Genomic DNA, 13,842 nt, shown 5'->3' on the forward strand with positions numbered 1-13,842 from the left:
ACCGGGGACAAGACGGCAAATTTGCTAACATTCACTTGTATCTCTTCCCTCTGGAGGTGAAGCAGGCAGTGGCAGTAAAACTGAGTAATTGTGCAGCATTATGAGGAAAGCAGCAACAGTACCTGCCTCCCTCATTTCCGCTGAATTTTCCCCTTCTCATGAATTGACATGAGTGTACTTAAACCCTCAGAAGGGGCTGAGAGCTGTTCAAGAGTGATATGTTGCTCAGCGCTTTGCAAAGTCATTACTCAGCACAACGAAACACTTCAGGCTGCCGGTGCTCTGTACACACAGCATCGATGCCGACTTTGCTGTGTTAATAATATGTTTGTGTTGACAGTCAGAGGTACACGGCTCTAAGGGGGAATACACTATTAACACCTTGTATTTATTCTCTCTCTTTTTGTTTTTCTCCAGCGGGAACAACATACATATTTGGGCGAGATGGTGGACTGATCACATACACGTGGCCGCCAAATGACCGTCCCAGCACGAGGGCAGACCGGCTAGCCATTGGCTTCAGCACACACCTGAAGGATGCTGTCCTGGTGAGGGTGGATAGCTCCTCTGGTCTTGGAGACTTCTTGAAGCTCCACATCGTAAGTCAAGAACCTGTTTATTAGTTTGCTTTCAAGTGCGGTACACTAAATTGCACGCAGTACACTGTACATGCAGCACATGGGGATAAACCTAATAAAACATATTCGCTCAATCAGCCTCTCACTATGAGTCATGGGATCCTACATTATTTCCTGCCAAGTCAGAATGGTTTTAGTTCCACATATCTGTGTTTCTATTTTTGTGGCTTTTCCCACTGATTTAAGTGGGCAGAGCTCAGTTGGAAAATGATGATGTCACTTAGCTTCCGTTTACCAATCAGGATTTGGCAACATTTCAATCAAAAATAGATGACAGTTGGTGGGTTGTTTGGTTACTGTCAATCAAAAATGATCAAACGAAACTCACACTGTCTGTTTTTTTTTTTTTTAAACAGTTTTTCAGTTTCGAATACTTAACAGAAAAAAACTATTTTTGCAACTTTGGTTTTCGCTTAAATAATCATGAATATTTAATATTATAGAGCAATACCTGAGATGTGAAGTCAAGTTTTCAGAGCTTTATCGGTAATTGTGTTGAACTCTGTAACCATAAAAGAAGGTAGAAGTCATAATTTAATGTACAGCACAACCTTCATGGCCATCAGTACGTTTATGTTGTGTGTGGTAAGAAGGAGCCCATTCTCACCTCCTCTGGTCTTAGTGTTAAGGCCACTGTATGTGTGCGAAAGTGTGTGTGCCGCAGGAACTAAGGGATATGGTGCAGCAATAAGGGCTGGTTCCATACAGTGCATCTCCGACCTGGACATAATTTTGCTGGTTCCCACATGACCTTCCTCCCGCTATCACCCACTTACTGACAATAACACTCATTAGCACTGGAGGGCCAGTGCTGTGGAGAAAGTGCCCCCCTCGTGGCCAGAGTGAAACACAGTGGAAATATAATTCTACCTTTCTAAATAATTATTGAGGGAAAACAATAACAGTTTAAGTGTTTGTAGTCTGTTGTAGTGAAAATATAAAAGATATGGTACATTTGAAGGATAAACATTGTTTCCTATATAGGTATCCTGACGTGACTGCATGCCTTCACTTTATCTAAAATTTGAGAGGAGCTGCTAAACACAGCCGGCCAAGGCAAGTTAATGGTGCAGAAAATAACATAAAATGGCATATCTCCAAACTTTAAATAGTTCAGAACCAGCTAAAAATAGACTTCATGGAGAAGTGTCCAGCAGAGAGTAATTCAGAATTTACACTGTTTTTTTTAAACTGCATGATGGCTGTTTGCCTGTAAATGTTTTCCTGGAATCCAACAAAGTCCTCTCTGCACACAGAGCAGCAACAAACCCACTACTGACATGTGGAGGTAAGGTGACAAAAACAAATGACCTGCCCCTGAGAAAGTACTGGCAGGACAGACAGGATGGACATCTGATGAACAAAACGCCAAATTAAGGACCAGACCAAAACACACACATACACACAAACACACACACAAACACGCGCGCACACACACACACACACACACACACACACACACACACACACAGAAACACACACACTAAAAATAAGTCCCCGCACATGACAACACTGATGCTGGCCAGGAGCTGACATGAACATTGCACCTACACACCACAGGAAAGCCACGGATCAACACACACTTTCATACATTAAATTGGACTTGAAGTCCGCCTCAACCCCAGCTGCCCACACACTGATATTTACACATACAGTAAGCACACACTGACATAAGAAGGCCTGTCCTCAGGACACAGAGCAGCCGTGATGTTGTTCCTATGAGACACCTCTGTACTCGCTCTGTGTGGATTTGCTTTTACTGCCATGTTTTTTTTTCTCCCAAAGCCACAGGGCCAAGTGATTTTTAGCCCTGAGTTTTAATCCAGGAGTATCTGGCCAATTTAAAAGGATATAACCTTTTTCATGCACACCATTCATCAATAAATGCCACGCAGGGACACCAACAAGATGTTCAAAAGAACATAAATTGGAATATGGGTGTAAAAGGACAGATGTGCTCTCTCAGATGTGCAAATGCTCCGCTAAGATCCTTGTGCGTTCTGCAGTTTTCTGGGCTGCCGTCCACCTGCACGAAACACCTGAACAGGGATAAAACAGGCAAGATTTCCTTTATACACTATTTTCATGTGAGTGATGAAAAATGTCCTCTCCGACGATTTGCATAGACAGGGCGCCTTTTTAAATTAAATGGCACAACAGGGCTTTGCTAGGTAGCTCATCCCGGTGCTGCACTGAATTAATATACATACAAATTTGCTCACTTGCTTGTACATCACGCACACTTGCTAACTTATTGCTGAACAATTCACACGCTTTTGCATTTCATTTAAATATCATGTAGTTAATTCTCATTCAGGCCCTTGTGACCAGAGGGAAAGGTGAACTCGAAACTCGAACTAGAAATAATGGGGTGTGTAGCTAGGCAGTGCAGACTGGAGCTGTAGCATGTAAACACCTTGAAAGAGATTTCAGCCATACATTGCCATATTTCTGTGTCTACACAATACACAAAGAGAAGTCTGCACAGTGTAAACATCTCCTAGGAGACAGTCTCAGGCTGTATGCCAGGTTTTAGGTTCACCATGGACTAGTGATGAATGTTAGAGGTTAGAGTCCTGAGCTGCACAGACAGGAGAGGTGAGAAGGGGGAGACGCACGTGGTTTAACAAGGCAGAGAGATCATGCAGCTTAAAGCAGATGCAAGCGTAGCCTTGTTGATGAAATGTGCAGCATTCCATTGACATTTTACAGGGGGAAAATGTTGATAAGGCATGTTCTTACAGCAGGGGCAGTGGGTTGTGAGAATCCCCTCTCCTCTCGCATCAGCAGTCACTCTGAATGCTTCCTCTTATTTATTTATTTCTGCACATTAATCTGGCGGCTTTGTGAAATGTTGCATTTCATTAGAAAATGAGAGAAGCGTGAGAGGAGACGCAGAAGAGAAGCATGAACACGGGCACGAAGGTCATGCTCTTGATGTTTGTTCATCTAGTTACTTAAGATGAGCAACAAGGCTGTTGATTACACAAATAACACAGGATGTAGTGCATAACAAGATTTTTATTTTGTGTGTCATAAAGTTGCAACAGTCTTTTGCCAAATGTTAAAAATAAAACTTGACATCAAAATTCTATCATATGTTTTTAAAAGGCTCAAATGACTGATAAAATTTTGTTTTGTTTAAAGTGTATTATAAGACTTGTTGTATTTCAACAAAGTATAATTGATTATAACATTTAATTGTCATAAGGAATATTTTCTAAGCTTTGAGCTGCAGCCAAATGGAAGAATAGCAGAAAATTAAATCACAATGTATTATGAAATTGGAATTCTTATGATACAAACCCTCTAGATATGTGCTTCATGCTTCTGTCTTCTCCTCATTAATTACACTGGAAAGGACGTGTTTTACAGCACTCCATTAAACACAATGAGCTGTGCAAAATTGCCGCTTTGATGTGTTTCGTATGCAAGAATAGCAGCACTCAGCTAGTCACCTGCAAAAACCTTATCTGGTTGAACTGTAGCCTGGGTGGTTCACACTGTAATGTGAAATAAAATTACATATAATGACTCTGTGGCCCATTTTTCTTTAATATTGTATCGGGAGTTGGTTCGTTTCACTCACCTTGGGCAAATTGTTTTATTTTCTAAAGTAAAATTAGCATAAGCATTTAAAGAATGACAAGCTGTTGATGCCATTGTTGAATATGTATCAACCAATTTTGAGGCACACTTTCCAAACAATCTATCACAAGTCTGATTCCCAGTGGTCCCCCCCATTCCTTCCAGTTACCTCAGCTGTGAGCAGAAATGTCTTAGGAGGAGTGTATCTTCAGCTGTATGAGATGGGATTAGACCAGATTTCAGTATTTACCCCCCCTCCTTTTCCATCCTCTACATCCCTCACCCTCCTAATCTCCTGCTCCCATTTCATGATGACAGGAAACCCAGCGGGGCTTGAAGGACGCCATCTCAGCTCACACTCTCAAGAGGGAATTTTCTGAGTAATATGTGGAGACTATGATTTAAATGCACCTCAAAGGAATTGCGATCCTTCCCCCGCCTCTCCTTTCTATCGCAGATAAAGACAATGACTATGAAGTCAGTGAACCATCAAATGTATGACAATCACTTTCCTCAGGCTCATTACTGTAGCGCACATGGAAGGAGGACTGGATTCATAATAATTCCTCTGCCGTGTCTCCAATTATGAGGATTCTCCACAATCCCTATTACTTTTTCGAAGGTGAAGCATATTCATGAGGCTACTTGGACACATATCCCAGGTGGATATAAGACTTGTCTGTGCAAGATAGTATGCCCTGGCAAAATATCTCAGTAATCTATATATAATTAATTGCACTGTAGCTGAAAGTCAAATCCAGGGAAATATTCACAATGACATTATGCAAAACAGGGAATTATGGATGTAATGATCCTTGGTGTTTGCAGCACAGTAATCCATACAGAAGAAGAATTGGAACAAAGTTTATACGATGTGGGTGTGCGGTACCTTCCCTGTTAAACATGCTAATACGTTTTACTGTGCAATGTTTGTATAATTTCACCACAGAATATTAAAGTACAAGTGGATTTTGCTTTGATGCCGTTAAGGTATTTTATCCCCCACAAAGGAAGTATCATTTATTTCCCTGCACAAACAAGGACGGGTGCCTGTTATTGGAAATCCATCTGTACATTTTTAGGAAGCCATTTACTCAGAGAAATTGAGGCTTTGCAGTTGTTTTCTTCCTTTTTTGTTGTCAATGAGCAGCGGTGACAGTGAGTATCAGAGGCTCTCCTCAGTCTCAGGCAGGGCCCCGAGGGGCCCACTGAGCTTGTTTTGTGCTGGTACTCAATCTCTGTGTGGGGGTTGGGGACTTTTCCAGGCACTTTCTTCTTTCCCTTCTTCTAATTGCATGCATCCCTTAAAAAAAAAAACAAAAAAAAAAAACAAGCAATGAAGGCACTCTGGCTAAGACAGCGACACTGTGAAGTTAATGTATTCCATAGAGCGGAGGGGATGGTGGAGAAATAATGACTTCTCTGGTGGAGCATTGCTCCCCTCGGTCCTCCTTTAGCTGACTACTAGAAAGGGGTTTCTTCTTCTGATGGAAGACACCTTTAATTGCAGTTTCAACTCCTGTTCTCTACCCTATTAATCATGTAAAATGGCTTGAGAAGAGAGACTACCGTGCCCACTGTCTGAGTGTCTCCATTTCCAAGTACGAAAAATGTCAACTTTTATGTGTTTTTGCAGTTCATCTTCCTGTTGGAGTTATGATTATGCACAGTCGCACGCTTCATTAAGGGAATGCTGTACAGTCTGATTTGATGCAACAGGTGAGATTGTTACCTGGGAGAGGTGCTGCAGGTATCAGGAGAGAACCAGTGTCACGCTATCCCCCATACTCCTATTAAAACACCTGCCCAGGGAAGGGATCTTGCTCTCATCCACTGCTCCTGTTAAGGTTTCAGACCCAGTAATTACCTCTCATGCTCGCTCTGCAGGCAGACATAGAACAGACCTGCATGCAATACCCCGAGGAATTAGTGGTATACAGCTTTCCTGTGTTGCGTGCTTCGACAAGGCACATCAATCGGTCATTAGCAGACCTGTGAATTAGCTGACTGATACCATATTATCAATGAAATACATTCATGCTCAGATCTATGATTAATGGAAAAGAAATGCAGCTAAAAATGTATGAAGTTAAACTCTGATTAAATGTTTGATTACATCTTAAGATGAACATTAATTATATATTTTTTGTGTCGGGTGTTATTGTTGTGTTTGAACAGTTGTCACCTCAATTTGTGAAACCCACTTTTTCTCCACAGTATTTTATCAGCTGTTGCTATGGTTACAATCCCAGTATAGGACTGGGAGATTAAGTGCTATGGTGATGATATGCATTTCAAGCAGATTCAAAACTAAAAAGAGCATGGTATTTCCAATTTAGAATTGCAATATCGCCCCTCTGTTGAATTTGCTCAAACTTCACTCCTGTGCGGAAAAAAACGATTATTGGAGGCCAGCTGGAGAAAATAAAAGCCAGACCGAGCAGAGATCCTCCAGCACAATGGTGAAAAGTTAGAGAACTGAAGGATTCAAACTAAAGAAATGTTACAGATTTTGAAAGTTACAGAAGTACAGCTACACACTGCTCCTTTGCAACTTTACGTACATCATGTAAGGCCTAATGAAGGAAGATAAGATGGGGCACTTGGGCATTTAAGGTCTAGTGTGTGGGATTAGTGGCATCTAACAGTGACAGGGTTTAGAGGAACCATGGTGGCCGATGCAAAAATGTCAATGGCCTTGTTTGGTTAGTCCGTTCTTGGCTACTGCAGATCAACATGGAGAGCTCTGTTGAGGAGGACCTGCTCTGTATTTAGATACATAAATGGCTCATTTTAAGGCTATAAAAACACAACAATTCTTAGTTTCAGGTAATTATACACTAATGAAAACATAGTTATGAATATTGTACATTTCTGCCAATGTATCCCTCTAAATCCTACACACTGGACCTTTAAGGAAACAATGTCCAAACACACACACTTGTTCCCCATGACATTATTCATCATTGAACTGTCACGCTCTAACGAACAGAGGGTAGGAGTAAACACATCCATCTCACAAGTGATTTGACTTTCCATGGTTTGTGCTGACACAAGTCACTCTTACTTCTGTAGTTTCCTCGGCTCACTGGGACGATAACCTAAGACAGCCGGGAGCTGCCAACCCTCTCTACTTTTGTCAAAAGGTCCAAGAGCAACAGTGCATGTAATTTGAGGATCATAAGTAGACTGCCATGGATTGGGAGGTGCTCAAGTGCATTTTTTTTCTCCTGTTTGAGCACTTTTGTTTTTCAAGTTTTGTTCAAGTCTTTCATTTGTGAAGAATTGTAACGAAAATAAATCCCCACCTCCACATAGTCCTTTTGTGAGATCAATTAATCAGAGAGGGAATACTAGTAATCATAGCTGCATGCATATTAACAAACCTCTGCACTCTAGCCAGCTCCGCCACATTTGAATTCACAACCAGATGCCATTTCCCTCTTCCGCTGCTTCCCCCTCGTTTCAGTGAGTGTCAGTGAAACCAGAACTGCCATTTGCTTGTCAGTATGTTTGGCAGTTTGCAGTTCAGTATGTGGCAAAGCTAGGCTAATGGCACTGTAATGGTGAGTTAATAGCTGACCATGATGAGGAGATAGCAGTGAAAGGCATGGATGGGGGAGCATCATTGACCTCATTTAGTCCCTCAGTGTTGATTCAGTCACACAAACATGAACGGGGAGGAGACAGAAACAAGATGATGGTCCTTAACGCATTCTTGTTCTCTTCATATGGTTAACATAACAGAATTTGAGCTGTAATTGTTAAAGTGGCAATGAGTAGTAGTAATAATATGGCTCTGGTAAATATAGCATTGATTTTATGTCAGCGGTGACTGATTATGGCAAAAGGCTTGTATGTGAGAGTGAATGGCCTCCTATCTCTTTGAGTCATAGACAGGGCAGCCACTCGGCTCGGATGATGTACCTGACCTCAAAGAATCAAATCTCATCATCTCCATATTGAGAAGGGACAGCGCTAGAATCACCATTACTCATCTTTCAATTCCAATCATTTCTCAATTTGTTCAAGCTCTTTGCCACTACAAAGCCAAGTGGTCCATGAAGAGGAATGAGTGTGTGTTTGTGTGTGTGAGTGAGAGCGGGGAAGATGTGTGTGTATGTGTATTTGAGAGGGCAGGACAATAATGTGTCTTCACTTTTATTAGTGTAACAAATCACAGTGAGTATAGCTTGTCATTCTCAAAGCTGTACATCAATACATTATGGGCTTGCCTCATACAGAGCAATATTGCCATGGCTAACATGGGGTAAATTAGATTTCATCGTCAATGTTACACTGTCAGGCATGTTCGCTTTTCTTCTGGGTTACAAGGTTAAGAGCATTGACATTCTATTTGTTGTTATAGTTCAGAGCATGAATTTAGTTTGTATTAGCTCAGCCTTCCCCCTATATCCTAGTTGGACGTGTTCCTGTAAATAAGTCAGCCTCATTATATTTTTCCACCATTCACGTTTTAAGCATTCTTTAACTGTATGTGGTCTTACGTTAATTTCAGATATTAAAAATCAAATCTCAGTATGCATACCGGTATGTGGGTATGATTGCAGAAGAGAGAGTGGGTTTGTGTGCATTTGGGAGTGGAGCGTCGCAGCATGGAGTCACCATAGTTGTTGACTTTTGACACAGCTGCCCCAGCCCTCAGGGTGGGATAAAAATAGTCTCACTCTTTCTCGCTCCATTGCAGTGAGCTGAAGTACAGAGTCTCTTCCAGCTAATGCATATGGAGCACATTTTCTCTAGAATCTCTGACATTATTTTGTCACTTTTTCCTCAATATTTCTCGAATACAAGACATTTTTTTTATGTTGCGTTTCAATACACACATACAAGGATAAACATGCTTAATAGTTATGCAAAATTTGAAATTATTTTCTGCTAAGAAATTGGCATATATGTCCTTTGTGTTTGTATTGACTTGTGTACTTTTTGGCTGTATTTCAAATTTAGAGTAAAGAACATTTGAAATTTTGTTTACACTTTTTGCCAAAGTGTAAACACAACGCCCCTTACACTAGTGCCCTCCAAGGGACAGCAGTTTTAGATTTTGACTGACACTGTAGATTCTGGTAACTGGATTGATTACTGAGATTACACGCCTACTCATACTACTTTGACGACCTATTGCCATCACCAGATCCGGGGTCTCGTTTGAAAAACAATGCATAGCATCCATACTAGAAATGTACATATAGACAAAAGTCAAAAATGGCGTGCACCAATATTTAACCATTTCTACAATCAGGCTTCCACCTCACCATCTGTGTCACCAATTTCCCATCTCCAAAATGTTCATAAGCATGAGTCAAAGTTTCTCCCATCAAGTCTGCTTTTATAGAGCACAACTTTTGCATGGGAAATGGCGTACGCCACGTTCAGGCCGCGTTTTGTGCATACGCAATGTTTATAAATGAGACCCCAGGACCCATCACAAAAAGACAGCTGATGTTAGCTTGACTAAAAACATAATGAGCGAGAAGTAACATCTAGTGGGTAATGGTGCTAGCATTAGCAAGCTAGGCTAACTAGCTCCCACGTTTTGGCCTCGCTTGCCTGCTTCTGTGCGAAATATAGTGAACAGTGAAATAAAGTGAACTAGAAAGCAACAAAAGATGTCAATTAACAGTTCCCGTAAGAAATGGACACCCAGAGGTTCGAAGCTAAGAACCTGTTCTCAAAGTTACAGTAATGTCCAAAAGTGGTTTTATCCTTTTTAGAAAATGAGTTATAATTTCAGTTTGACTTTAACATTGAATGGAATATATTTCCTGAAGAGCCCGTTAGGATTTTGGACAATGCCTACATTCATGCTTGTCTCTACTTTTGCATTTACTACCCCACATACCAGTACACTGTGTGCCAAGTTCACCTGCTGGTGTTTACAGGGGTCGAGCAAAAACTCAATTTGGACCAGGCCAAGTCTGAAATTACTTACTTATAGAATTACTTACACATATCCCAGGCAAAGAAAAATCTTCCAGGGTGCTTCTCAGCTAATTATTTCATAATTGTTGTTGGTGCCCTGTTGTTGATGGCTTCCACAGCGCTTTGTGTGGGGCTGCATGAAATATTAAACAGTCGGCTCGCCTTGTTCTGGTCAACTTAATTACCTTTTTTCACTGCTGCACTGCTCTCATCTCTAGCCCCTTGTGCTTCCCATCGAACCCTGTTTAAAATATAATACACATGCAAGCATGCTGTTTTTAATTATGTGCTGCTGCAGAAACATTTTGTTGCGTACCACAGTGTGTGAACTGTTGGTGGTCTAGCTCAGTTAACTTTAGCTCCTGATTTATTTCTTATTTTATTTTCTGTGTTGTATATTATTTTTGTTTTGTTTTATTGAAGCGAGTCTCTTGCCCGATGCCAGGAACAAGACAGTGATCGTTCTATTGTTACCGTTTGCTTTCACCCAAAAACCACACGGACTCATAAAACATTAAGAGTAAATGAGCAGCAGGAAGCTACAGATTGAGAGGCAAGACATATCGTGTGGACTTATGGAAGTCAGCACAACTGAAACCAATCTTGACTGGGGTTGGCGAGATGGGGAACTATATCCGCTTTTAAAATGTCTCTTGGCTTCTGGGAGAACAGCCACATTGTCAGCAGAAACACTCACCCTCCTCTTGTCCCCCGACTATGAATAATGGATTTAGTGACCCTCCCTACATCTTCCATAGCTGTCAGTCAATAAGTCCATCTGAGGAACTCAGGGATCTTAACTCCAAGTTTACACCAAGCAGCACTTGACATTCAAGTTAAATATGGCAAGACTCGTGTGTATTTTCTTCATCGTTATTGCTCGTAGGGCAGTCTGTCTGGCCAGTGTCTTGTCTCTCAGCTACAAGAGACTTATATTGCAGCCAAGCACTCTAACAGAGCCCCTGGTCATAGATAGTTTATTCCACAGCCTCATCAAAGGAAGAGGTTTGTGTGTGTGTGTGTGTGTGTGTGTGTGCACATGTGCATGAAAATATTTCTCTGCCTCTCTGCTATAATAAGAGCTGCGCAGTGAAGGCCAGCAGTGCTGCCTGTGCAAGAGCAAACAGTCCATGACGTGTCAGCAGCACTACATGTGCAGTGCACCTCATACAGGGAGATCAAACAGACAGGCACATGTTGTTCCTTTGTCCTCTTCTATCCCTCAGGTAAGCACATGAGGTGAGAGGAGCACCCCTGGATCAGTGGCCTCATTCTGCTCAGTTTATCAACCATGCAGCGCACCTTATCTCAGTGGAGAAGAGAGATGTTGCAGGGAGAAGGCTGACTTTTTGTTTATGTTGCAGTAAATGTTGCACCATAGAAGAGGTGTTAAACTTTATGGCTCATTCTGCAGGTCTTCTAAGTAGTTGGTATGAGTGATGGTTTGGTTTGCTTTTCCCAGAAGGGCGAAGCAAACACCTTGACAACAGTAATTAAAAGTGCATGTGAGGCCTAATTCATTTTCTTCTCTTCGTCTCCTCCCTTCACTTGGCCTAATAAATCAGTTATGCTTGAAGTATCTGCTTCTCCTTAACTCTTTAATTCACCAGTGCATTTTGTGAAATAGCCTCGTGTCTGACAAGGAGCTGCTATAAAAGGCTTAGAAAATTGTTGTGGGAATTCAGTGTCTCTTTTGGATCCAGACTGAGCTTAACCCTCGCAGTCAAAGTTTTAATCTTCCTTCACCACTGAAGCATTATAATGTCTGATCAGATAGGAAGCTAAAACATTTACGGTGTTTACTGTATAGCTGAGGGTTACTTTTGTGCAAGTGTTGCATATTGTGAAGTCCATTTTGGATGGCTTAAACTCAATTCACATGCAGGCAATGAAGGGCAGTAAAACCACATGATAAGATTAAAAGATGTTCGAGGCTAGTGTAAGATAAGGACATCCTTTCAAGTTCTGTCTCATTGTCTAAATCCTCAAAAATGCATCCTTTGTTATCAGTACTAGGTCCCCCTATTGCTACTCTCTCATCCATGCACTGTAGTCATTTCTGAGGCAATTACAGGCCAGAAAGCCACTGTTATTTATATGAAAATGTAACTGCCGTTGAGTGCCAGTGTTGCCCACCACCCTTTAGTCAATAGCGACACAAATCGATGGCCCGCCAGCCAGTCAGCCAGTCTGTGTGTGTTTGTTTTTTAATCCATAAACATCCACTCCATAAACTCACAAACCTTGGTCGTCGTGGCCATTATTACGGTATTTCCAAGCTGGAAGTAATTGTATAATCATTACCACTTCATGAAATCTTAATAGGTGCTGTAGATTAGAGACAAAGTAATGGCATGAGCCAGGAACTTGTGACTCCATCAGCAGTAAAAGAGATGGCAAAGAAAAGTTTTTGTCTGTTCAGAACTAATTTGCAGCGTTCTGTTATGTCTGTGGATTTTTATTTAGTTTTATGATTGTGACCTCAGCCTGTTAACACATGTCTCCACAAGACAAGACAGTTTATATGATTAAAAAAAGGTAAACTACAATTTAAAAAATTGGATGGAAGTATCAGCCCAGCAGCAGGCATCAAAGTTGCAGACCTGGTAGTGTGTAAACAATTAATTCATCTTGTAAAACATTAAATAATTCTTTAAAAAAAAAACAAGTGAATGTTAACATGTAATTGCATGTGTCAAAGTGGGTGGGCTGACATTTTATCAAAGGTGGAACCTGACAGAAAGGTTTGATAACTCCCAGCCCCTCTGGGGACTTCCTAACACACCCTGGAAAGAGGAAAAGGCAATGATGGGAGGAGAGAAGCAGCAGTGAACTACTCACCCACAAGGCCTTATCAGTCTGTCGTATTATTTCACCACAAAGAACCACAGAGGGCTTATCTCACGCCCATCTTTCCGATAAGGTCTGCTGCCACAAACAAAAATAAAAGACAAAAAGGTGGGTGCGAGAGAGCAAAATGACAAAGCTGAGCAAGACTCCCTCAGTATGTTGGCCTTTTATTACCTTTCCCTGCAAGATGACTGATAAAAGCCCAAAGACAATGGAGGAGGGAAAGACAGAAGATAAGTTGGGGGGAGAGAGAGAAAGGATAAAGCTGAAAAGATAAAGAATAAGGACTGTGTAAGGACCCAAACATTTCATTAAAGGAAAAGCCTGATGTTGGCACAGGGGGATGAGGAGGATAAGATGAAATGAGGGAGGTGGTAGGATTAAGTCTGGAAAAGGACACAAGCATTCATGCACACGCACATAAGTTCCTATCCTTCCCACACTTATATACTGTTTCTCTGTTGTCTGTGTGCTGGGAAAACTACTGACAGGTTGTCAGGTACAGCCTGGTCCTCAGAACCTTTGTGACCATTTGTTGCTGCCCCTGTGGCTCTCAGACGCTCAGATAAACACCGGTATGCATGCATGAGCGTGTGTGTGTGCTCCTCACAGTTGGAAACTATTCAATGTGTGACTTTTTTCTATTTCATCTTTTTTTTTTTTTTTTTTTTTTAAGGAGATAACCGGGCATGCATGAAAGATCTGAGTCTGTGCAGACAACCCGTCGTGCGTGGTGAGGCATGTTACTGGTCCGATGACATAACTTTTTCAATGCTCTTTATTCCAATGGGCTATGTTACAGTCAGCAGCAAGAGTGAGA

The 13,842-nt window shown here is 41.4% G+C and overlaps 1 protein-coding gene across 19 annotated transcripts in view; it reads left to right on the forward strand.

The window, feature by feature from the left end:
* Positions 1 to 13,842, forward strand: part of LOC125903859 (neurexin-1a) — a 403,149-nt gene that overhangs the window by 304,831 nt on the left and 84,476 nt on the right. For all 19 annotated transcript variants that reach the window (XM_049601023.1, XM_049601022.1, XM_049601027.1 and 16 more), the window contains one exon: positions 418 to 599. In XM_049601023.1, the coding sequence (XP_049456980.1) occupies positions 418 to 599 (182 nt within the window). The remainder of the gene's footprint in view (positions 1 to 417; positions 600 to 13,842) is intronic.

The sequence above is a fragment of the Epinephelus fuscoguttatus genome, linkage group LG16 (assembly GCF_011397635.1).
Source record: "Epinephelus fuscoguttatus linkage group LG16, E.fuscoguttatus.final_Chr_v1".
Classification (NCBI taxonomy): Eukaryota; Metazoa; Chordata; class Actinopteri; order Perciformes; family Serranidae; genus Epinephelus; species Epinephelus fuscoguttatus.